The following is a 26,333-nucleotide window of genomic DNA, read 5'->3' on the forward strand; positions in this document are numbered from 1 at the left end:
CAACTTGCCAGATGTCAACTGGGATCACCACATGGCTGACACGAGCAAGTCCAGGAGGTTCATAAAGCACCTAGATGATAACTTCTTGGTGCAGGTGCTAAGGGAGCCAACTAGGAAAGGTGCCCTCCTAGATCTGTTGCTGGAGAACAGAGAGGGTCTTGTGGGAGACGTGGCAATTGGCAGCCGTCTCGGTCATAGTGACTGTGAAGTGGTTGAGTTTAGAATTTATGGTGACAGAAGGAAAACAGCCACCAAAACTTCAGCCCTGGATGTGGGGAAAGCAGACTTCAGGCTGCTCAGGGAACTAGTCAGCAATGTCCCCTGGGAAACTGCTTTTGAAGGCATTGGCATCCATCAGTGCTGGTCAATCTTTAAGCACTGCCTCCTAAAAGCACAAGATGAGGCAATTCCAAAATATCGAGATTCAGGCAGGTGGGGCAGAAGGCTGGCCTGGCTGACCAGGGATCTTCTACGGGAGCTAAGGCGAAAAAAGAAAGTGTACAGCTGCTGGAAGGAGGGTCAGGTGACGACGAAGGAATATAGGGATGCTGTTCGTGTTTGTAGGGAGAAAATTCATGTGGCCAAAGCCCAACTAGAGTTGAAGCTGGCCATGTCTGTGGGAGACAATAAAAAAGTTTTTTTTAGATATGTGAACAGAAAAAGGAGAACCAAAGAAAACATAGGTCTGCTACTTGATGGGGAAGGTATCCTCACAGACAATGACATATGCAAAACAGAGACGTTTAATACTTCCTTCGCCTCTGTATTCAACACTGATGATGGCTTCAGGACCCAGGGTGCCCTGAGCTGGAGGACCCTGACGGTGGGAATGATAAACTCCCAACCGACCCTGAACGTGTGCGGGATTTAATGCTCCACCTGGATCCATACAAGTCCATGGGTCCGGATGGGATTCATCCCAGGGTGCTTAAAGAGCTGTCAGACATCATCGCGGGACCTCTCTCAATTATTTTTCAATGAACTTGGGAATCTGGAGAGGTCCCAGTAGACTGGAAGCTGGCAAACATTGTGCCAATTTTCAAGAAGGGCAAGAAAGAAGACCCTAGCAATTACAGGCCTGTCAGTCTCACGTCAGTGCCTGGTAAAATTATGGAGAGGATGATCCTTGAAGTTATTGAAGCGCACCTGGGGGACAATGCAGTCATTAGTCCCAGCCAACATGGGTTCATGAGGGGTACGTCCTGCCTAACAAATTTGATTTCCTTTTATGATAAGATCACCCATCTAGTCGATCAAGGGAAACCAGCTGATGTGATCTTTTTGGACTTCAGCAAAGCTTTTGACACGGTTTCCCATAGGATACTACTGGACAAAATGTCCAGCATACAGCTAAACAAAAACATCATACGATGGGTGAGCAATTGGCTGACGGGCAGGGCTCAAAGGGTTGTGGTAAATGGGGCCACATCAGGCTGGCGGATGGTCACTAGTGGGGTCCCTCAAGGCTCCATTTTAGGGCCAGTCCTCTTCAATGTTTTTATAAATGACTTGGATGTAGGACTAGAAGGTGTTTTGAGCAAATTTGCCAACGACACCAAACTTGGAGGAGTTGTGGACTCGGATGAGGGTGGAAAGGCCTTGCAGAGAGATCTGGATAGATTGGAGAGCTGGGTGATCACCAATCACATGAAGTTTAACAAAAACAAGTGCTGGGTCCTGCACCTGGGATGGGGCAACCCTGGGTATATGTACAGACTGGGCAACAAGATGCTGGAGAGCAGCCCCGCAGAGAGGGATCTGGGGGTTGTGGTTGACAGCAAGTTGAATATGAGCCAGCAGTGTGCCCTGGCAGCCAGGAGGGCCAACTGTATCCTGGGATGCATCAAGCATGGCATTGCTAGTCGGTCGAGGGAAGTGATTGTCCCGCTCCACTCTGCGCTGGTGCGGCCTCGCCTCGAGTACTGTGTGCAGTTCTGGGCACCACAGTACAAAAAGGACATTAAACTGTTGGAGAGTGTCCAGAGGAGGGCGACGAAGGTGGTGAAGGGTCTAGAGGGGAAGACATATGAGGAGCGGCTGAGGTCACTTGGCCTGTTCAGTCTGGAGAAGAGGAGGCTGAGGGGAGACCTCATCGCAGTCTACAACTTCCTTGCGAGAGGGAGTGGAGAGGCAGGTGACCTATTCTCCGTAATCACCAGTGATAGGACCCACAGGAACGCTGTCAAGCTGAGGCAGGGGAGGTTTAGGCTGGACATCAGGAAGAGGTTCTTCACCGAGGGGGTGGTCGCACACTGGAACAGGCTCCCCAGTGAAGTAGTCACTGCACCAAGCCTGTCTGAATTTAAGAAGCAATTGGACTGTGCACTTAGTCACATGGTCTAAACTTTTGGGCAGACCTGTGCGGTGCCAGGAGTTGGACTTGGTGATCCTTATGGGTCCCTTCCAACTGGGGATATTCTATGATTCTATGATTCTATGATTCTTATATGGCAATGAAACTTCCTGTAGTTCAGTTTATACTCATTACCCCTTGTCTTATCAGTGGACACCACTGAGAAGAGTTTGGCCTCATCCTCTTTACGTCGTCCCCAAAGGTATTTATGGAGGCTGATAAGGTCCCCTCTCAATCTCCGCTTCTCCAGGCCCAGCTCTCTTAGTCTTTCCTCATAAGGCCATAGAAGTTATCAGGATAACAAAGCCTACACTGAGGGAAAGGATAGACACAACCAATCTGGGGCAGTGGTTTTCAGTGGTCAGTTAATCACAAGAATTGTGATCTGGGCACAATGATCAACATGTGTTGTCTATGCCTCTATGCCTGACCATAAAATCTCACTTCTCACTTCATACCAGATTCTTTGTCAATCAATCAAAAATGCTTGGAATAAAAGAACTGAGACAAATGGGTGGCAACTGTTATCATCACAATATAAGTTTAAATAAGAAATATGTAGCAATTGTGCTTTGGAATCTTCCCAAATATTTGTTTGATATGTTACCAGCCAAATACTTTCAGTATACCCTTCAGTTTATGATACTATTTTCTCTCAGTATTTTCTCTTCTACAGGGCTATTACACTCTCTTCACACTCACAGAAGGTTTCTGTTGTTCACAGTGAGTGCATGATGTGTTTTTGTTGGCACCCCATTTAGCTGAAGAATAAATGCCTGAATAAAATTTACTTCTTGAAAACAAATGCTGCAAAAAAGGTAAACCCATGAGTTTGCAGTTCTCAGTGGAAAATTATTTTGACTTCGCCAGGTAAACTAAAGATATGTATTAAATAAGTAACCCCTTAATAAATTTAAATACCCACCCTGGAAAATAGTTTCTTTTTATGTTCTTTATTCCACCAAAACTGCATTGCAGTTTTCCAGTCTTTATATTTACATTATTTGCAACTCTTTCCATAAGTGCCAGTACAAATGTAACTGATGATAATCCCAAATAGTCATACAATGTTCCTGAAAGCAAGGTGCATTTCTGAGCATTTTTTTTTCTGATGCGCAATAATATATATGTATATATTAACAAAGCTTCATAATATAAAATATCTTCCATGGCAAGTAAAACTTCCCCACAGCTTATTCAGATTTCAGTTACATAGACTTCAGCATTTCAAGTTAGTGCAAATAATGAAAGTAAGAGCCTGAGCAAAATGATGTAAATACAATGGAACAAGAGAGACAGCAAAATTTTTACCAACTCCCTGCATGTGGTTATAACATTTAATCAGTATATTATTAGTATTCTTTATATACAATGTATTTAAATAATTGGCTTGTCTGAACTATAGGCAACAAATTTACAAATTAAAATAAAATAATGTTTCACACAAATATGGAATGTCCCAACAATATATGAAAATAAAATGCATCTAGTAACAAAATGTTGTAAATCAAAAAGGTAAAAGATGTCTTCTCTGTCTTGGAAGATTTCAAGGCACTTTCTTGGCAAATCAGAATTCTCTCCTTAGTAGAAAGTCTACAAGAGAAAAGGACATACCATTTTATAACTAGTTTCAAAACACAGAGGAAGACTGCTTAATAATTCAATATAATTCTGTTTGTAAATCAGAGTTTCCTGTGGGTTGCACAAATCTTAACTCCAGACTGCCAGTGGGTCTTGCCCTCCTGTCAACACCAAGGAATTTTGCAGTGGTGAATCACCAGAGCTGATGCTGAGATGTTTTACTCATAGCAATCCACACTGCACATCTCACCAGTTTCCCACGCATGTAGTCATGTGCATTTCTAGATTTTGGATTCCATTAAATGCTTCACTTCCATTTGCAATCAACTGAATTAAAAATAGTAATAATAATGATAATAACAACAACTCTAAAAGCCGTAGCCCTACTGTGACCTTCTCCATGGTCCTGAAACACAACCCGCAGCAGCTCCCCTTCAGCTCCCACTGCCACGCACTACCAACACCGAGGGGAAGACTGGATTCTCCCAGACAAAACTTCATTTCTAACATTAATAGACCCCATCATCTTTTTGTTCTCAGGCATTTACAGGGGAGGGAATAAAATATTTGCGTAATAGCACTGCAGTTCTTTTTATGAGGAGAATGAAGCCTATTTTAGTGCATGCAGAAGAAATGTTTAAAAATAGCTGTCAGGACTTTGAGCAAAAGACCCTCTGTCTTGGAGGCAACTGAGAATTTCCAGGATTCTCTCATATTTTAAAACAAAGGTAAATTCCTTTATGTGAAACTGTAACTAGGACCCAGTCCTCTGTAAGCTGTCATGAGGGTGGAGAGGAAAACAGATCCTCTGAGCCAAAAGGTGGAGTAGAAGCAATCACAAAGTCATGTAATATCATTTAAATATACTTTTACATCACAATCATCACAACCTTTATTTGCATGAAAAAAAAAATCCTTACACCAAAATCAACGTAACATTGTTGACTGTTATGTTGATCACAACACCAACAAAATGGACAATTTGCACACACTCCAACCCTTTACCACATTATTATAGCACATATTCTTCACAATTATTATATTGTAGATTATTCACAGTGATTCTATTCTTAAAAAATGTGCTGCTATTTTGTCAGAGGGAGGACAGAGCAGCTCTTGCTGCCCTTCATCCTTCTCAGGAGAATGTGTCCATTCCAAGAAGGTACCGGATACCTCTAGTGGAAACTAGCCACTCTGTCTACCTGGTGGAAGAACAGAGCAAGGGAGTACAGAGGCAGCTGGGAAACACTCAGATCATAGCTCTAGTTTTTCTTATAATGTTCTCCCTATTTTTAACATTGTAGGGAGTAAGTCAGCCTAGGTACAATTTTATATGAACACAGTGCACATGGCATATATTTTCTTCCCCACACATTACCTCTGAATGTATTTTTGGCAGGCCACATAGAACAGCTAGATCTGCAAATCAGGAAAAGCTTTTGATCCTTTTATATTTTAAAACTGGAAAGAGGTTATGATAGAGGCTTCTGTACTGAGGATATGGAAGTAGACCTTTGATTCAACAGCTTGAAAGGAAAAAAAGTATCAGAACTTCCAGAAATCTTTCTGGAAGGTGTATACCATGAACCCAGAGGAGTAAAGAGATACAGATGGAGGGCAAACAGAGACTAAATAGATTAAAGTGCATAAACCAAGAGATTTCTGGGATGGTTTAAAATGCTGGGATTTGAATGAGAAAACCTACAAACATGCAGGTATGTAAGGATGTAAAAAAAAAAAAAATGGCAGTCAGAAAAGGATTCCTGCTTTCAGTTACAAAAAGGATATCCTGGCAAAGTAACAACATCCCTTAGTCAGTCTCACGTTTAGTGCCCCTGATATATTCAAGAGCATCTGCAAGACCCAGAAGGCAAGAGGTCAAACAGACTGAAAATAGTTAAGAACAGAAATGAAGAGGCGAAAGAAATTGTCATTTCTTCTCAGCACTGAAATATTGCCATATTCTTCTAAGCATTTTCACACAGTCACCAGAATGAAACCCACCTCTACTTGCGAATCAAATCAGCTAACACTGACTCATATCCTACTCTTCCTTTCTTATTCTTGATTAGTATGAATTGAAGTCTTGATGCAGAAAGAAGTGACATACACTACTCCCACAAACTCCAGGCAGCACTTGTCAGAAGGAGGTGGTAAGAGGAAACCATCTTTGAAAAAAATTAAATAAATCATTTTTCACTGATTTTATATCTTAGCCCATAATAACCAGCGTGGTATTTCAAATTAGTGTGAGAACTGTAAACAATATTTGGTGATATTCAAACTGCTAGAAAAAACAGCTCAGTTGGAGATGTTACTTTTATCAGTGACACTGATGTTTAATTAGCATATTTAACATGCTAGTGAATGAGTTTGAACTGGTACCTTCCATAGCTTGTTACTGAAAGACTTCAGCTTTGTCACATCTTTATATTCAGTTTACTCCCATCACCATTTATGGTATTAACTTTAGACAAATTTTCAGGAGACAATTTGGGAATGACAAGTGATCCTGAAGATAAATAAAGTGACAGCATGTCTGTTATGATTTCAGACCTGAGACCAAGGCTTTCTGTTTCTTCCATGCATGAACAGCAAACAAACAAACAAACAAACAAACAAACAAAAAACCTTGTAACAAATGTATTAAGTCCTTACACACTTTTCACCTTCACCAGTTAGTCTTCTCAAAATTTTGATAGCAAGATGTGATCCAGAGCATAATTTTGCTCTATAGTACCACCTGTGACTGGGGCATGTATCAGAGACATCTGTGATTCTGTGTATTACCATGAGGTACTAGGCAGTTCTTAGAGCAATGCCAGAACTGCACGTTGATGCACTTAATATAACATTTCTGTATACACACTTGATAACAAGGTACAAATGTGAAGTAAATCATTAGACCATTAAACAAATAAAAAACACGAGTGGGAAAAAATGATACTTACATAACAAATATCCTAGGACTGTGTACACAAAGGGCTCATTGCTAATCTTGTTAGCAACCTTGCACATCTTTTATAATCTGTAAAACAAAATTACCATCAGAATAATGAATCTCAGTTGTCAGATACCCTCAAAAACTGCATCAAATTAAATGTAGAACTTGTACTAGAATTTCAGGCTGTCTACATAATGAAAACATTCTCTGATGGAAATTCATGACATCATGAGCGCAAAATGCAAATTTATACCTTATCCTAGCTGAGGCCCTAGAGGAAATGTGAGAGATGGAAGCAGTTCATTTTCTACTAGACAGTTCCCTCCTAAGATGTAGAAGACCAGGTTCAATTCCCAACTTTACCTGAAGGAACTTAACTCATTACTTGGGAGGCTATTCCTATACACAGGCTATGAGGTACTGAGGTCAGGCCCTTTCAGACTTTTTTGTTGTTCCACTTACTATTAACATTAATAGGAATCCATATTTTCCATGTCTAAATAAATCTTAACCATCAGATGAGAGGTACTAGTCTTACTTGCTCTTTCTCTAGTGTCCTCTGTTCAAATGGCCGTTTGTTTCAAGTGGTCCCTGAGCCACTGACATCCTTTCTGATGGAAAGACCTAAGCATTTAGTAACAAGGAATACTAAATACAATCTTCTTTTCTTGTTTGATAAGTTTCTTGATAAAACCTAACAGAAATTGTGTCATACAACAAGGGACTGAATGCTAACCTGGGATCAGTGCTTCAGGGAATGTTGTTAAAGAACTTAACTGTGTCAGTAGGATAGGAAGTAACCCATCCTCAGAAGTCCTATGGCAGCTAGGGTTTGCCTGAAACAAAACAACAAACTCCTCTAAAGACACTGGAAAAGATCCTGGCTGTGATCAGCCTTGATAACTACTCTAAACCTTGAATGCTGGACAGGTGAGTGTTCAATTCTTTTAGATCAATAGAACGTTTAAGACTGAATGAAAGTCATTGCCTGCTTTGGGTCTGATTGAAGAAAAGGATAAATAAAACCTGCTTTGGCTTTAATCACATTTTTAACTTAATATCCATGCTGCTAGTTAAACTTAAAAATCAGTTCCTCACACAGTTCAAACTGCAATCAGGTTTAGAGAAAAGTTTGATTACAAGAGAAATATTATGACTGTGTTTCTTAATACGGACAGAAGCACTCAGAGAAGATGGGGAAGTCCAAATAATATCTATGTACTGTGGATCCATATATTCAAGGTATGCAATATGCAACATGCTTGGCATTTTGTTATGCAGCATATGAGATGTATATCTAGCCTACTCATTATGTGCCTACTTACAATGCTGTATGTATAACCTTTGAGAATTAGCCTTTGACTTCTATATTTCAACTTCTGACCAGCATAAGGGCAGATAAAGATGAGGGCTGCCCTTTCTAAAGCCACATCCTCTGAGGTGCTGAGCTTTTGTGAGAAGTAAAGCCTCTCAGCTGCTCACAAAAAGTGCTCATCATCTTGCAAAGTGTGACAAGGAGTGTCATTGTTTTTTTAATGTTAAATCCTGAAAAATTTCCAAAGTGTGCCACTCCATAGTAAGTGCTTACACATCACTGAGATCCACATTTGCTAATGAAATGGCATAGCTTATTCTCCAGTTACTTTCTTTGAATTGTTCATTCGACTAGAGATTGCTAACTTAATTGTAATGGACTTTTTTGGTTTGTTTGTTTATTTGTTCAATTTTTCTTTGTTTTATCCATTTAATAAGACATTAGGATAGTTTTCTTTTTCAGTAAATCTTTCTGACACATTTGCATTCAGTCTGTCTTGCAGCAAAACTTCTGTTGATCTCATAGTGGAATACTACTTGATAAGAAATGCATGGGTCAGTAACAGAAATGACGAATAAATTGCTTTTTTGTTCTTTAACAGTGGGCATATATTAGATAATTGCCATCAGAAACTGGCACGTAGTCAAAAACAACATAAAAACATGTAATTGACAGTTAATGGAAGGTAGGGAATTTTTCAGATTTCATCTTATTGCATGAGTAGAGCTAATGAGAGTGGGAAGGAGAATATGGCTTCATATCCCACCTCTGTGTAGGCACGCCTGTTTTTTTTTTTCCCCAGAGTTTTCATTTCATTTATGTTAGTCTCACTTATAAGGATCTCTATTTTATTTAGTTGACTGTAACTGCATGTACTAACAGAAATTAATTTGTGCATTGTAAGACCTTCAATGTATTCTGTAGAATATTGCTAAAGTGAAGAGAAAATGTTACAGAAGAATCAGCACATCAAACACTGAGCAGGAAAAGCAAGTTGCTTCTAACCAAGTATCACAGTCGGATTTTAATTGACTTTAGTTACAACTTACAAGCTGGCGTTGAGCAGTCCCTTGTGTTGTGATACAGCCGATGAAAGTGCTTGCTACACTCTGATGAAAATGTGACTGGCCCTGTTTGAGAGTAAGCAGGAATTAACCACAACCTTTCAATGTCACTATTTCGCAGCTTCAATGAATCATGTCAAGATATAGAATTAACTTCAAGGTGTTTTGATAAAATTATGCTTAACCTTTTGCTACACCTTAAACAACTATGACGCAACACAACTATAACAATGTCTGCTACTAAAATAACAGGAAACATTTTTATTACTACACTAGTATGCTCATGATCCAGGTAACAGAAAAATGGAAATGGTAGACTGCCTCACCTTTGAAATTCTATTAATTCCAAATAAATGGTACAGTTTGTGGTGAAAAATAGAATGTTGCGACTACAATATTTAGTTAGTTCAATAGTCAGTATTATAATGTAGGAATAATGTAGAAGGAATGCAGACATTATTTCTGAAGATAGATAAAAGCAACATTTTAAGCAAATATGAGTTTTTAAGCCCTGCAAAGATGAAGTAGTTTGATCTACTAATGCTTCTAATTTGCACATTGTTTAGAAGCTCTGTATGAATATGATGTGGGTGTTGAGGAGAAAAATACAGCCAAAAAGTATCTAAGAATCTAATCTCTTGTTGAAGCAGTCCTAGCAAGAAAGGGTGCAGACCTGCAGAGGGCAGCATGTGTTTTAAACGTTTGGATGAGGCAAATCCCTGTGTGCTCAGGGTGTTGTATGCTATGTGTCTGGTCTTCCAGTCTCTTCTTTTCCCTGGAAATTCAGTGTCATCTACCCATAACAATATTTCATAAGAATATACATCTACTGGTCTCCAAACCATGGCTGACAGGCAACACTGCTTTGACTAACTTTCCAGTCAGAGAAAAATATTATGTATTTCTGGGCAACAGTTATTTATTTCACCACTTGAAAGGTGGTTTAGCAGCCTGGTGAAATATAGGGAGCCAATACTCTCTGGATAATGGAGGCCAACTACCACAAGCTTGCAAGAAGATTTCTCCCTATGACAGTGAACTGACTTGAACATTGGATATATTTTACAGTAATGTGTGGATTTCATGAGATTTTTCAGCCACAGGTAATCTTTTGAATAAACTGACAAAGCTGCCTTTGCAACTTTGAACTGGAAGATTGCTGCTATTTTTTATCTGAGTGTGTAATTAGGCTCTAGAGAAAGTATGCAATTTGAAATTATCCAAGATATATGGAGATAACATCAGCTTAGTCACTAAATAAATTTTATGTCCCTTAAGATAATATATGGTTTTCAAACTTTCCTCCTTGCCATCAAAAATAGTCTGTTAATTTTATTTGTGCCTTATAGAGCAATCTGTGTCAGCTGGCTTTTCAAGCTGAATTGATAGATAGCTTTATGACTCACAATATTATTTATGATTTTTCCTACAGTCAAGAATTGTTACATACAGATCTTATTTGGCTTTAAAATGTCTACTATTCTTGGCAAACTACAAGCGTAAAATAATTCTCTTAACCCTGAAACTCTACAGATAATGGACTGTGAAGATAGTGTTGATTTCCCTTTCCACTCTTCTCTTCCCCAACTCCATTAATTCAGGATGTCCAAATTCTTGCACGAGCAAGGACTATATTGGAATAGTTTACTTAAATAAGGTTGATAGAAAAAGGATTATGATTTGAACAGAATAAAGAAAAACACATTTAGGTTGTATTTTAGGAAAATGACTGTGGATTACAGGATCTAATAAAGCTGTGGAAAAGACAAATCGGGCAGAAAACCCCACCACTGAAGATCCTCAAGAATAATTAAAGAGAAAAAAAAATGTAGGAAGCAATTCTGAGCCAATAATGAAATAAACTTCCAAGAATTTTGGAATAAACCTGCTTTGCTTATTAATTCCATCTATTCTTAGTCAAATAATTTCAGCAATTTTGATAGCAGCTACTCATGCAGGAAAGGACTATTAATTTAACAAATGGCTCCAGAAACAAGCCTTTGAGTACTTTTTGATCTTTTTCCTTTCTGTGATTTAGTATTCTCAAAATATCTTATGTAAAACTCATGGCTGTTTTTCACTATAGTTTCTGAGTAATGAAACGTGCTATGTATTCATCATTTATCCTACTCAGATTCTTATGTTGATCTTGTTATGATGGCTGAGAAGTTTCCAAATTTAACAATGAAAAGGAAACAGATAAATTATTAATATAAACAACACTTTCTTGTCTGTCCTCCCCAGAATGGTAATTTCTAGTATTCCTGTGCTACATAGGATAACACAATTGCACCTTTCATTACTTTTTCATACGAATTGACAATAATAAGGTTCATAATTATTCTTGATTACTGTGGGAGTGAAGGGGCAGCTGGGTGTAGCATTTTTGCTGCAGATGCTGTTAGACTGGAGTTAGCTGTTGGCAGAAAGACCCTTACTGACGTGCTTATTCTGAAGATTTGAGGACTCCCCTGACATACAGAGGACACAACAAATTCTTTCCTTTCTTGCCAAGGACTGTTCAAAATTTTCAAAGAGGAAAGACATAATTATCTCAAATTCTATTTTGTTGCACCAACTGCTTTCTATTTCTCTAGGTTTTAGTTTCACTAATCCCAATAATACTTAAAATCACCAACAGATTTGCAGTATCATACTTTGAGACCTTCACTTTTCTGCATTTCAGAACATTTGGAAGAAGAAAATAAAGAATCAGCACAAGCATGTTGATGTTGCTGCTGACAGCTAATTTTGCTTATGGTCAGTACAATAATTTTCCCAGTAGTCACAAAACAAAGTATAAAAAGCAAGTGTATTATACCACTACATCTCATTTTTCAAGTAAAAGCACTTGACTGCAATCATATTAAGTTTCCATATTTAAAATAGCAAATGATTTTTCTGATTCATCTACACTTTCTTGGTTTAAATCCTTTCTTGTTCTGTTTGTTTGCTGTATTAAAATAAGCAAGCACACATATATGTCATGAGATAGAACAAAGCGTTTTGGTGATGTAGTGAAAACTTACAGTCACATGGATCTGATTCTGAAAGATATATGTAGTCCAATGAGTAGTTAAAATTGGCAGACTTAAAAATTGATATGGAAGGACTCACAAAAAATATGGAAAAATACATATACATTTAAAATTAAAAATGTACTGAGTTCTCTCATTGAAATATTGTTTGCCAGAGATAACAGATATGTGCTCACATATATTACATTTTTAACAACACATTGCAAATTGTTTGCATGTAGATATACAATACAGTATACATAGGATGCAAGCATTATATTCAGTACCTACAACTACTAATCTGTAGTGTAGCTGAAAATGAACAAGCAACAACAGGATCATAAAAATGAAACAACGGGTTTTAAATCATTAATGTTTTAACTTACCATGTTTTTAAAGGTATTTTAGCCTAGATTATTTAAAGAGAGTCCATGTGATTAGAATTCTTTAAAATGTTCTAGCCCTAAGTGATGGAAATATAACTTCAAAAATGTTAAACTTAGTGTATAACCTCAGAAAAGCTAACAGCGTGACTTTTTTTTTTTTGTTCTTGTTGTTGTTGCATCTTAGAATATGCATCTGTGGATAAAATTAAGTGCAAACAACTTGCCTTACCTGTAAAATGTTTTATGAACTTGTCTTTTAGACTGGAATCTCTTGGGAAAATTTCTAAGGAGAGAAGAAAAAAATGTATCTATGTAGTATAGGAATTACAAAAAAAAAAAAAAAAAGGCAAAATATGAGAAGAAGTCTACTGTAATAATAGAATAACTCAATAAATATCCAAATTAATCTGGGTACTTTCACATACTTTTCCTTTTTCTTTTAATCCAAAAAGAAATGTCAAATTGTCATCATAAAAGCATACACTATCACATTTTCTGTCATTTGAACATCTTAGAAGTGAATTGAGCTGTACTTTTAGAAAGACCATAAATATTATAAATATGTTATCATGTAATGACAAGTGTTTGAGTACCTGAACAAATTATGTAAAATACTGAACCAAATACCCAAATGTTGGGTATTGAAATTACAGGAACATGAAGAGAAAAGTAGATAGGCCAAGACTATTTTTATAGTCATTATTAGTCAAAAAATAGTATTCCTCTCCTATGAATATTGCTGTGAATTTTAAAACACACCATTTTCAAATATGGTACTTTTTCCAAAAAGTACAAGAGAAAGTACCTGTCTCAGAACAGCCACAAGAAACAGGCAAAACAGAAATCTGAGCTAACACAAAAACTCTACTCACTAGGATTTATTTATTTATTTATTTATTCATTTGCAATAAGATGTTGTCTCTGGCTTACAGCAGAAGCTTTTGATACAAGTAAAAATTCTTAAAACTAGTGCATCTCCCTCAAGTCTTATTTTTTTTCAACTGAAAAACTGTATTAAAAATTGTTCAGTAGATGTAGTTATTACTGCAGACAGAAACTGTACATAACAGCTATATGCTATGTTAAATTTAAAAGAAATGCCTTTCTTAGCAGTAATGCATTTTACATTGCAATGTCTCAGCATTAGGACCTGCAGCCAAACATATTTATTCACTAAAAATATCTCCTTACCACTTATGCCATTTTAAATCTCTGTATTCTGCTACTTTTTTTTTTTCTAATTCACAGTCTGATTTAACATTTAGCTTAGAAGAGAGCAAGCTCCCTTACATACTATAGAAAGATGTTGTTTTTCTGCCGAAATAAATTCTTAACACTGGCCTTAAGCAGTTTCTCAGAGGTCATGAGTGTATTTTTAGGCTGAGATTTTAAAATAAAATCACAGAATCACAGAATCACAGAATTGTAGGGGTTGGAAGGGGACCTCGAAAGATCATCGGGTCCAACCCCCCTGCCAAAGCAGGCTCCTTAGAGCAGGCTGCCCAGGTAGGCATCCAGACAGGCCTTGAATTTCTCTAGAGAAGGAGACTCCACAACCTCCCTAGGCAGCCTGTTCCAGTACTCTGTCACCCTCACCTTGAAGAAGTTCTTTTGCATGCTGGTGCGGAACTTCCTGTGCTCTATCTTGTGGCCATTGCCCCTTGTCCTATCCCCACAAATCACTGAAAAGAGGTTGGCCAAATCCCTCTGTCTCCCACACCTCAGATATTTATACACATTGATAAGATCCCCTCTCAGTCTTCTCCCGGCTGAACAGACCCAGGTCTCGCAGCCCTTCCTCATAGGGAAGATGCTCCAGGCCCCGTATCATCTTTGTGGCCCTCCGCTGGACTCTTTCCAGGAGTTCCCTGTCTTTTTTGTACCGGGGAGCCCAGAACTGGACACAGTACTCCAGGTGAGGCCCGACCAGGGCAGAGTAGAGGGGGAGGATCACCTCCCTTGACCTGCTGGCCACACTCCTTTTAACGCACGCCAGGATCCCATTGGCCCTCTTGGCCATGAGGGCACACTGCCGGCTCATGGTCAACCTGTCGTCCACCAGGACCCCCAGGTCCTTCTCCTCAGAGCTCCTCTCCAGCAGGTCGTCCCCCAGCCTGTACCGATACATCTGGTTGTTCCTTCCCAGGTGCAGGACTCTACACTTGCTCTTATTAAACCTCATTTGGTTTATTCCTGCCCATCTCTCCAGCCGGTCCAGGTCTCGCTGAATGGTGGCACAACCTTCTGGTGTGTCAGCTACTCCTCCCAGCTTCGTGTCATCGGCATGCTTGCTGAGGGCAGACACTATTCCCTCATCAAGGTCGTCGATGAAGATGTTGAACAAAACTGGACCCAGCACTGACCCCTGGGAACACTGCTCGTCACAGGTCTCCAGCCGGACTCTGCGCCACCGATCACCACCCTTTGAGCTTGGCCAGTCAGCCAGTTCTCAACCCACCTAACTGTCCACTCCTCTATCCCACACTTTCTCAGCTTTGCTATCAGGATGTCGTGGGAGACAGTATCAAAAGCCTTGCTAAAGTCAAGGTAGATGACATCCACTGATCTGCCCCCATCTACCCAGCTGGTGATGTCTTCATAGAAGGCAACGAGGTTGGTCGAGCACGACTTCCCCTTGGTAAATCCATGCTGACTACTCCTCATAACATTCTTCTCTTCCAATTGCTTGGAGATGACATCCAGAACGAGCTGTTCCAACACCTTTCCAGGGACAGAGGTGAGACTGACTGGCCTTTAGTTTCCCGGATCCTCCTTCTTGCCCTTCTTGAAGACCGGAGTGACATTGGCTATCCTCCAATCTTCAGGCACCTCTCCTGTTCTCCAGGACCTTTCAAAGATGACAGAGAACGGTTCGGCGATCACCTCTGCCAACTCACTTAGCACACGTGCATGCATCCCATCGGGACCCATGGATTTGTGTGTGTTGAGTCCACTCAGGCGCTCCCCAACTACCCTCAGGTCGACCATGGGGGAGCCCTCCGTTTCCCAGCCCCTTTCTCCCCCCACCAGGGTCGAGGAGTCCTGAGAGGGAGTCCTTGAAGCAAAGACTGAAGCAAAGAAAGCATTCAGTATCTCCACCTTCTCGGCATCTCCCGTTACCAGGACACCCCCCCTCATTCAGCAAGGGACCTACATTAAAAAATGTCTAAGTCTTTAGATTGTAAACTAAAATGCCTAATTAAAATGCAACTTAGCAAGATCAGGGGACCTAACTTACTTGAAAATCTCAGTTTTAACTGACATCTATTTCATTTGTTTCCTAATTTCAAATGAATATCACCCCTTAAGCTTAGAATTTTACTGATGTACTGTATGTCAAGTACGGATTTACTGATATATCAAGTACTTTAAAATTGCTCAGAATGAAGCGTAAGAAGAGACAAAATAGTGAAACAATCTGGATGAGTTTTGGATGGGATGCCTCAAGTGAACCAGTACAGAGAAATAACTGAAACCTGGTGAAGGCTGGTCAAAGAAGAGACCATTCAGGCTCTGACAAAAAACTTTTAGATCCAGGCCCTTTCAAACTGTATAGAATTTGCTAGGGGAACAGTAATCTCCTTTTACCCCATAAAATCTGTTAGGAAAATCTGTAATAAAACCAGGACAGAAGATGTCTTTCTATCCTCAACCAAGGATGACAGAAGGCCAAAACCCCACCCTTAAATACACAGACAGCAAAACAGGATAAAAGATTTGATGCTCAGGAAAGGAGTTCAGGATTTCAGGCATAAACTGCAGCTGTAGCTGAGAATGAATGCTGCAGGGTATGCTTCCCACGAGCAACCTCCATTGGGTTCAGGGTTCTCCCGAGCCTGGCTATGCCTGTCCCTACAGGAATGGGTCAGCCGTGTGCAGGGCAGCAGCTGAATGACACTGACTGCATGCCCACTCCTCCCCTGACACAGCTGCCAGCCCTCCAGGCAGCAGGCAACATCTCCAGGCAACATCTTTTCAACATGTGCCTATGTTTCAGCTTTCTTGAAGCATTCTATTTCTTCCAGTACAGTGTGTTTTGTAATGCAGTCAGTGAGCCCCTAGCTCTCCGCAAAGACAACCGCAGTTCATTTGTATAAAAGGCACGGGCAGCACAGGTTACTGAAACACTTCTGTCCACTTGCTATAATGGCACAAGCAGCTCTATTAGATCTACGAACTATTAATTGCCTGACACAAGCACAGTAATTTTCTTCTGTCTTTCAGCAGCATAGCTGGACACTGGCACTGCTAATGAGAACTGGCAAACTATTTCTGCCATATGTATTTTCTATTAGCTTCCTCAACAACAGGTTTCCAGAACTATCCACGTTGAATGTAGTGAAGCCCTCCTGTCTGTGCACAACTACGAGGCTGAGGTCTCAAAGGACTTAGGATTTAAATCAAACTAATGAACATCCTTTTAGAATGGAACAGTTATCACTGACTCCTGACCAGATCACACTGCAACCAGAAGCAGGATCTCAAGTCCATACAGGGTGCTTTTATAAGGTGATCAAGACAGAACCATTACGCTAGGTTATTCTGGCTTCTAACCTGCTCCTAGTTGCTCAGTACATGCTGCATGTGGTACCTGACACCTATTAAGTCAGATCCCTTAATATCCTTTCTCGCTCATACCTTCACAGAGCAAGTGAAATTATTTTGATATATAAATTTCACAAAGAAAAAGCAGAAACATATAATAACACACAATAACAAGATAGATTGGCAAAGTATTGCTAAAATCAAAACACTGTGAAGTAACACTGGGCAAAAATACAAAAGAAACAGGAAAATGAAAGAATGAATTGTAAGTGTGAAACACACATGAATGGGAAGTATTGAGTGGAGGTGGTTTATTCAATCCATTCTTGCCTCAAGACCATGCTACACAAACTAGTAAAGTACAGCCAGTATATATCCTATGGGAGAGGGTAACAGACTGTTTTTTTATCAGCTGGGAGAACATTCAGACTGTGCCATTCTTCTGAACAATCTTACAAAACCTGCATGGCTCTCCAGAGATAATGCATCTGAGTTAAAATGCACTTGTGCTATTCACCCTGAGTTCAGCCTTATAATCTCAGATTATAATCATAAATAAACTTAATTCAACGAGTTCTTTTTTACCTACATGAGGACTTCTGTATGTGTCTGTAGATTATTCCTAACCTGGGCCAAAATGCTGCCCATCCTACACTGCTTCCACAGACAGCAGTGAACACGGGCAGCTATTAATGGTGCTAATACAGATCTTCTACTATCTGCTGCTTAAAATACTCAGAATATAAAACTATAAGGTGAAAATATACAGATGTGACAAATGTAGAGGGTTTTCCAGCTTCAAAGACAGAATGGCTAAGTTTATACTGCAGTTTCAATCATAAATGATCCTTGCTGTTAATTTTCTTAATCTGAGTTGTGATGCCTTGTAGAAGGACTTGGGACTTCAGGTAAAAGGCGAAAGGATGTGCCAGTTTTATCCCATGATTAAATGAATGAGATGGTGGTTAGTTATTCACAAAGCCTGCATGAGAGCTAGCAAGCTCTGAGTTAACAGGCAGTGAGCAACAGCTGCTCCGGATCTCTGCTGTAACCACGATTTTGTTGTAAACTTTCCAAAGTTGATTTAAACCACTGTTGTAAAGCTAATGACGTAGAAAATTATTCTGCACACTTTTCAGTTGCTATTCAGTGTTTGGTAGCTGAGATGAATGCTTAATTTTTCACAACTTTGGACTTGCTCATCGAGAGGTAGAAAACTAAATAAGCCACAGCCATGGGCTAGGGCATGAGCTTAACCTGCAATAAAGACATAGCTGTATCACCTTGGATGTGGATTTCCACTTTTCTGTCTCTCAGTGTTTTGTGTGTTCAAATTGCAAAGCTGTGACAGCAGGTGCCGATTTTTTACCCTGTGTTTCCACTGTCTCTAGCACCATGACAGTGCCTGAAGAATTCATGTCCTGCTGTAATATAAAAAGCAAGAAGAGAGATGCTTGCAGCACTGAAACAGGCCAAATCCCCACAACGCAGCTTGTTGGTTTGGGGCATCAAAGTCCCACGTCCTGAGGTGATATCACCTTTGCAGAAAAAAATCAAGATCTCAACTTTTTTATGTCCCCAACAGGCAGCCTTTGCTTATTTTAGCTTATTCAGGGAAGCAATTTAAGTCAACCATCAAAAATTATTCCTTCTCTTGGCCTAGTCCGGCTCTACACCAGTGGTCCTACAATGTACAGCTGAAGGCTATACTGTAGGCATGCACAGAAAATGTAAAGTGTCAGAGCTCAGGCCCTGCTTCATTTTCCAAGTCCCTTAACCCTTCTATGTAAGAAAAAGAAATCTTCACCAAGAATCATGATCTTCACTTTTTGTAAGAATATCCATGCATCTCAAAATAATAAACAATAAAACAATAAAAGATAAAAGGCACATTTTCTTCAATTGCTTAAAAAAAGAAGCAGGGGTGGGTGGTTGGGGGGGAGGGAGGGGGAAATAAACGCTAAAGCATTGTTAAAAAGTTTCTCCACAGCAGGTAAATGCTTCAGGAAAATATAAGTGTATCTAACAGAACACAAAAATAGAAATGACATTATTTGTTAGATTTAAAAACAGGTGCTAAAGTGCTCTTCAAATCACACTTCAATTAAAGTATTTAAAGCCTGGCATTTTTAGCCAGCTTTAATAATTTTCCATTTTTCAGAATAACTGTTGTTAACTCAGAATAGCCACTTTTAATTTCTACAGCATTCCTCAAAATTACATGTCAAATGATGGAACAACAGGCCTTTCTGTTTCTTATTTTCTGCACTTCAAGGAGTTACCTAAGACAGTTAGCCAGACAGTTCAAAAGACTATAACCGCACAAAAAACTTGTTTGCAAATACACATAGTCCAACATAAGGTCAATAGGAACAATAATGTATGTTATTATATCTTACAATGATTATATGATCCTGATTTGTTTTATATTATAAACATATTTTGTTTAAAGTAATTTTATAACTGTGGAATTTATAAAAAAAAATTTTATTGTGTATTTTCTTTTTTGCCTGTAAAATAGCAGGAAAAAAAAATAATAAAAAAAATGCCAGCAGTGAGATGCATCTGACTTCTATTATAAACTCAAATGCTCAAGCTTCTGAAAATGTTGTTTTGACATGAAAGTAGCATGTAATTGTTTTTCTTCTTTATAATATAACTTCAGATCAAGAAAATGGTTACAAAACAGTAGTTTTAGCAAACCTTTAATTAAAAGTGACATTTTGAAGGACAAGACTCTCCAAAGCTTCAACTTAACACAGGTTGTATTTTTTCACAGGAACTGTGCAGTGGCTGAAATATCATTGTCAGCAAAACGGTCTTGAGTACTTGTTAAAATAGACAAGTCCCATTTAATTGAATGGAGCTTTTTTTCACTGGAGACACCCCTTAGTGTCTAAAGATGGCAAGTCTTGTGTACTGTGACAATACTACAAGGTGTAACAGTTTGGATACTTGCAGCAATGCCAAGACAGATTTAATTAAAGTTAAAAAAAAAAAAAAAGTGATAAAAAGTCATAGTAAAATCTTTCAAATGTAAATTCATAAAAGAAGTGGTAAGGTGTCAGAAGAACTTAAATAACAGAGATGAAAACAGACAGAAAAAAAGAGGAAAATATCCTAGTGAAGAGATATACCTAAAAGATGAATGAATGGAACAACATTGCAATGAGAGGATGAAAGCATCCTCCACATGATAACATTTTCTCTTAAAAAAAATATTTACAAAAAACCTTTAAAAAAAAAACAGACAAACAAACAAACACAAAAGATATGCAAAAATCTTAATGATCCAAATAATCTCTCCTCTGTATGCCTTAACTATGCAATGATTTCTACAAATGGTAGGAAGCAATGCACAATCTCAGTGTAAGGAAAAAAAAATAAGGAAGAAAAAGTCTCTCAAAATCAACAAGTAACATAGAAGACAGTACAGAGATAAGGCATCCTAGTGGAGAAAAAATTGTTAACATTCATTTTAATAAGATTATGTTGTGGTGTTGAATAAATTATAGGCATTTGACTACAGTCAGTGTCACACATGGGAATCACATGGCAAAATGTCCCATGAATAAATGGAGTGTGAAGCATGCACCTAGAGATCTGATCCAGGTATTTCTCTTAGATGTAGACAGAAATATATGGTCACCATGGTGGGCTGCTGTCGCAGGTTGTCAATCCCATTTCCTGGCTAAGGCATTTGCCACAAGATAGCTTCATGGTTCTTGGAAGAATGGCTCCTAACTGCAGCAGATGTTAAGGAGAATTGAATTAATTAACATATACCGCTTTCTTCAGCACCCTGACCAATTAAAAAGCATCAGTTTCCTACTTTCATTCTTATACTTCGGCAGTGAACACATTGCTCAAATCTCTTACTTCAGCTTTCATGGCTGGACAAAGTTCTATCTGCAAAACCGAGATCTTCCAGTAGCTTTGGCTATGTTGTAAATGCTGGTTTTATATACTGCTATTCCGCTGCAAGCAGAAAGGTATTGCTTTTTGTTCAGCAAAAAATAGCTATATTAATACAGATTTAAAAGTTTCTGTGGATCCTCATGTGGTGTCTGACACATCAGAGAAACACTGCTGAAAATGTAACTCCCTGTTCAGGGACCACCAATTGATTCTGGGGTCTGTCCAATAGTGCTCCTTATCCCTAGGACAAATTTGTGGTTATGTTACATCTCACTTCACAGACTGATATTTTTAATGCATTTTCTATTGCACTTTCCCATTGGGAGGCAAGAAAAAACATTTCTTTGTTCAACAGAGATCAAATCCTTCCATCCTTAACTATCATAAATCATTAAACGTTTTTTTTTGTAGTATTAGAAATAACTGCCTTGTGAGAAAATATCTACTTAATGCAATTTAATTCTTCTCAGTCTCCTCATTCATGGGTTCTATCACATAAGCTCAATTTCTGCTTTGTTTTGCTTTTTTCCCCAATTTTTTTTCATAATTAAAATCTTTGTAATAATTTCTATTTGTCTCAGCAATTTATTTGTTTACACACACATACACACATGCACACACACAGACTGCTTTCCCCCAATAGATTTGCAATTCATTCCTGTAGACAAGGGAAAATATCTATTTCTGTGTGCAGTTCCAAGACGTCACTGTGTTACTACTTCTGTTAAGTAACACACACAGTTCCCACTTTTATTTTGAGACTTTGATGTGTACACACTAAGTTCCTCAGGGCATAGAAGGAAAATGAGTCAATGCTCCAGACAGATGCATTCCTTTCCTGTATGTAATACCATTGTTTGAAATTCAAAACTTACCAGATGCTTCCAAGTGTCGTGTAATGAAGATTACAATAAATTAACAAGGATTTTTAGCATTTTCTACTCTTGTTTGCTCCACCAGGTAAAAAAAAAAAAAAAAAAAAAAGTATCTTACTATTTTCTGAGAAAAAAAAAAAAATCAAATAAACCCCCAAACAACGTTACTTGGTTTTGCAGAGATGACAGCATCTGCTCAAGAGAAAATCCTGAGTTAATCTACAACTGCATACCACTGCCATCTACTGAATATAGAATATGCTGAATGTACTCATACATACCTTTCTACTCTGAGAGATGAGTTTACTAGGTTTCCAACTTACTCAATGTAAAGGGAGCTCTTTCCGTTCTTGCAATTCAAAGTTTACTCTAGAGCTTAAGGGTTGCAAATAGAGCACAATTAACAATTCATAATGAATGACTTGGTCAATTTATCTTCTGCTTCTCCAGGAGTAAACATAAACAGTATCGTAATCTCTCTGGATTCATTTGCTGTCCACAAAACCTTTGTTCAGTACTTTGACTTTATTTATAGTGAAGATTTGGAATGCACACTGTGATATTTTTTTGTACCTCATTAGTCAAGTCTTAAAATGCTAGTTCTGCTCCCAGATCAAATAAATGCTTTCACACTTATTTATTTTTTCAGGCTTGAACCTGTGCTTCTAAGGATACTTAAACCAGTGACTGAATGTTCACTTTCCTTGATATTCATTCCAGTAATATTTTTCTGATGTGAGGATGGCAAAAACTACTCCATTTACATGCTGAGTAATGGAAGTATTGAACTATATTTTCAAATTCTCCCCACTCTAGTTATGAATAAAATATCTGGTGGTACATATACTAAATTAAGTCTTTATTCTGTGACACTCATTACACTTGAGTGATGAAGTGGGTTGAGGTATCAGTCAGTTTAGATGTACAATGGCATGACTGTAAAGTGAAAACCGAACAGGGCTTGCTTTCATTGTGGTTGATCCAGTCTGCCATGTCAGTCGCCACTGGCAAGAGCACTAGATTTAAAACAAAACAACAACAACAAAAAAACAACAACAACAACAAAAAAGTGTAATTCTTAAATGTGCTAAAGGTAAAAAGAAGCACCAGCTTCTGAAGTCTCAGCCTGTCGTTTAGTCATGATTTCTATATTTTTTTCCTTTCTTTCCTCTTTCAATCCACCACATGCAGTGCCAGTCACTTGTTCTTATCCCAGAGACTCTACTTGGCTACATTATCTATTTCTTGCTCATGCTGGTAAGTCTTAGTATATCAGTCATTCCCTTAAATCCAGGGTGATTAATATTCATAGAGAATTTGCAGGGGTATAACTATTTGGTCCTACCAAAATTATAGTATTGCAAATACTGAACATTTTCAAAAATACACAAAGTTACTGTACAATGGGTTTCCTTAAAACAGATAATAAAAACAGATGACAATTTCTACAAACCATAGTAATGTGAGAAAAGAAAAACATATAAAGAGCAAAGAAATAAATCTCTCCTAATTCAGCATGCCAATTTTTTTTTGTTTCTGTAAAACTATATGTTTATATGTCCTCAGAACATTTGTTTGAGGGATTGACATCCATGCACAGTTTGGAATACCAGTACAGTTTGGGTACTTCAGATTTGAAATACCCAATTTCTAGTTCATCTTTTGTTTGGAATGGAATAATTTTTATTTTTTTTCTTAAAGTAGTCTTGAAGTAGTTTGAAGTACTGGCTTTTTATACCGGCAAGGGTCAAATTCCACTCTCACTCACAGCTGCACAGTCCCCTTCATGCATCAATGCCCCATTAATGTAATTGCAAGGGAATTATAGAAGGGGGTTTAGACTCAAATATTTTTCATCTGTGTTGTTACTATTGAGACATTCAGGTGGATACCAAGAAAACAGATGACTAACTTTAGGCACTTGATTTCATAAAGTTAGATGTACAGACTTCATTTGAATGATGGGGTAGTAAGCTCTAACAACACTGTTATAAAGAGCATGGAAGATTCTGTGTATTGTTAAAATATAAATAGTAGCACACACACACAAAACCAAACAACAACAACATCAAAAGCAAAAAAACAACAACAACAAAACACAAGGCAAATGTGATTTGGAGCTTTCTTCAGGAAGCAAAAGGATATTTATTTATGTCTGCTAACTGATAAAACAGGCAAGAGAAGTCTTACATTAGCTAGGAAACGTCCAGTTCTTTTAAAAGTTTATGAACAAGATTCTAGAATGTGTTGCCTGAAATAACAGAAGGCTGGATTAAATAAATCCCGTAGGTTCCAGCAATGATTCTAAGTGTGCAACACTAGCTTGAAGTCAACAGATATGAAGTCAACAGATACCTCACATATGTCCTGTGTGCTATTACCCCCATTAGGTAACAGCCTACAGTGCCTAAGAGGAATTTCTTCTGGAGTCCACCCTCCTACCTCTCCCCTAGAATTCCGTTTATGAAATGCTAAGTATTACATAGAAACTATGCAAGCTTGTAAATATATGATGATAAGCCACACAAACATGTCTTTTTTTACCTTGGAAAGAAAAAGCATTTGTTTCCTATAGTGTTTTATTGCTAACTCTCTCATTCTTTGTTTATTCCCAAATCAGTAAACAGGGTTAGTTTCTGAATTAATTCAGAATGTGGCTCTTTGCCACACTTCTAGCACAGGGTTAGATCACAAAGAATGTCTGTTTTCCAGCTCCTTTTTGGTAGTTTCAGGTTGTAAAAAAACTAATGGTTTCATTAAAAAAAAAAAGTGCATATAATTAAATAGATAGCATAAAGAAAGCGTGTTTTTTCAGGTTTCTTTTTCCAAAATACCAGAACTATAATTCTACTGTCTTCTGCAGTCTCAGAAGACATATGTGCTCATTTGTGTGAGAAACCATAACTCATTCTCCCTTCTACAAAGGAAAATCCGAATTCTATATTTTTTTCACTGCTGCAGATTCCTCTCCATTCATCTGAGACAGGAAGAAAATGAAAGTGAAGATTGTCTCCTTTTTGAAGAAAGAGAGGACTTTAGTCCCATAATCATTGTACACCCCTGCTGGATCTTAGAGGCCATAATGAAAGAGGTGTCCTGTCAACACTCCTGTGCTATTATAGCTATCTTTGTGGTCCTCTTGCCAATGTAGACCCTCCCAAACACAATCTGTATGACAGCTGCCTTCTTTCATAGAGGTGAAAGGAGATGTAGGTGATACAAAGTCCTCTGAGACAAGTATTTGTGTCTTTTTTTTTTTCTTTTTCTTTTTTTTTTTTTTTTAATGCTTCAAGTGAAATCAGTCCTTCAACAGAAACTTTCACAAAATCAAAACAGGAAGAGCAAACAAATTAAATACATACAAATTTTACTCAAGTTTGCTCCTTTTCTTTTTATGATGATGTTACTTGGGAAAGATACAGAAGTACTTTCTTTTATAATCCAGCTTTCTGACTTGAATCTACAGGACCATCTTTGAGACACCACAGGTGCTCACGTTTTATCAGTTTCTCACTCCCTGTGACCAGCATCATCATAGCTTATAAAAATGAAAGCACCTGTGACAGTAGAAGGCAGGAGCAAGAACACACATCCAAAAGTAAGAGAACAAAAGTAGGAGAAATAGGAATAGAAGTATTTGGTGTTCATCTTGTGTCACTATAGCACCTACACAGTATTCAAGTCACAGGAGATGATCATCTGCTTAGGATTCCTGTCCTCACTCATATCTAAGCCACTTCTTCAGAAGTTACGTTGGAAAACTATTTTTCACTAAGTTCCTCCAGCAATCTGAACAGTGGAAAAACTTTCAGTCATGGGAAGATGATAAAGACCTGCTCACATTCACAGGAAGGATCCAACCAGCTGCTGTCCCCAGTCTTCCGTGCCCATGCCGTACTTTTGCCCAACCGTTGCACTTTGTCTTCTTCCCTCTCCACTCTCCTTTTGGCCTCCTTGCCTTGGCTGGTCTCCGCCAAGCTGTGAGTGGGAGCAGGGAGTGACAGGAATAGTTAGCAGCAATTGTTGCTATGAAGACAACTATCGGCACGAACAGTAATTCCAGGGAGGCCTTCCTACCTCGGCAGAGAGACGACTATTTACAGCCTCAAAGAGGTTGCCAGCCTCCAGTTCAACACCCTCTTAAGGGCAACAGATTATCCCTAGAGTTGGCTCCTGCGAGCCTGGGCACTGAGCTGTGGGAAGGACATAACCTGAGACTGGAGGAAGCTAACTCACTTGAGCTGCAGAAGCAGCATTTAATCACATCTGAAGGGCTAGGACAGGCAAACAGGGAATGGGCAGGACAGTTTTTCCTGCTCTGAACTGGGTTTTCAA

At 38.5% G+C, this 26,333-nt stretch overlaps 1 protein-coding gene across 1 annotated transcript in view; it reads right to left on the reverse strand.

Moving 5' to 3' along the window:
* Positions 1–3,295: 3,295 nt before the first annotated feature.
* Positions 3,296–26,333, reverse strand: part of ALKAL1 (ALK and LTK ligand 1) — a 40,163-nt gene continuing 17,125 nt past the window's right edge. Inside the window, exons 3-6 of the mRNA XM_066992989.1 lie at positions 12,890–12,943; positions 9,243–9,323; positions 6,886–6,962; positions 3,296–3,946 (exon numbers count right to left, since the gene is read on the reverse strand). Coding sequence (XP_066849090.1) covers positions 6,898–6,962; positions 9,243–9,323; positions 12,890–12,943 — 200 coding nt within the window. The 3' untranslated portion in view covers positions 3,296–3,946; positions 6,886–6,897. The remainder of the gene's footprint in view (positions 3,947–6,885; positions 6,963–9,242; positions 9,324–12,889; positions 12,944–26,333) is intronic.

This window comes from Anser cygnoides, chromosome 2, assembly GCF_040182565.1.
Source record: "Anser cygnoides isolate HZ-2024a breed goose chromosome 2, Taihu_goose_T2T_genome, whole genome shotgun sequence".
NCBI classification, from domain to species: Eukaryota; Metazoa; Chordata; class Aves; order Anseriformes; family Anatidae; genus Anser; species Anser cygnoides.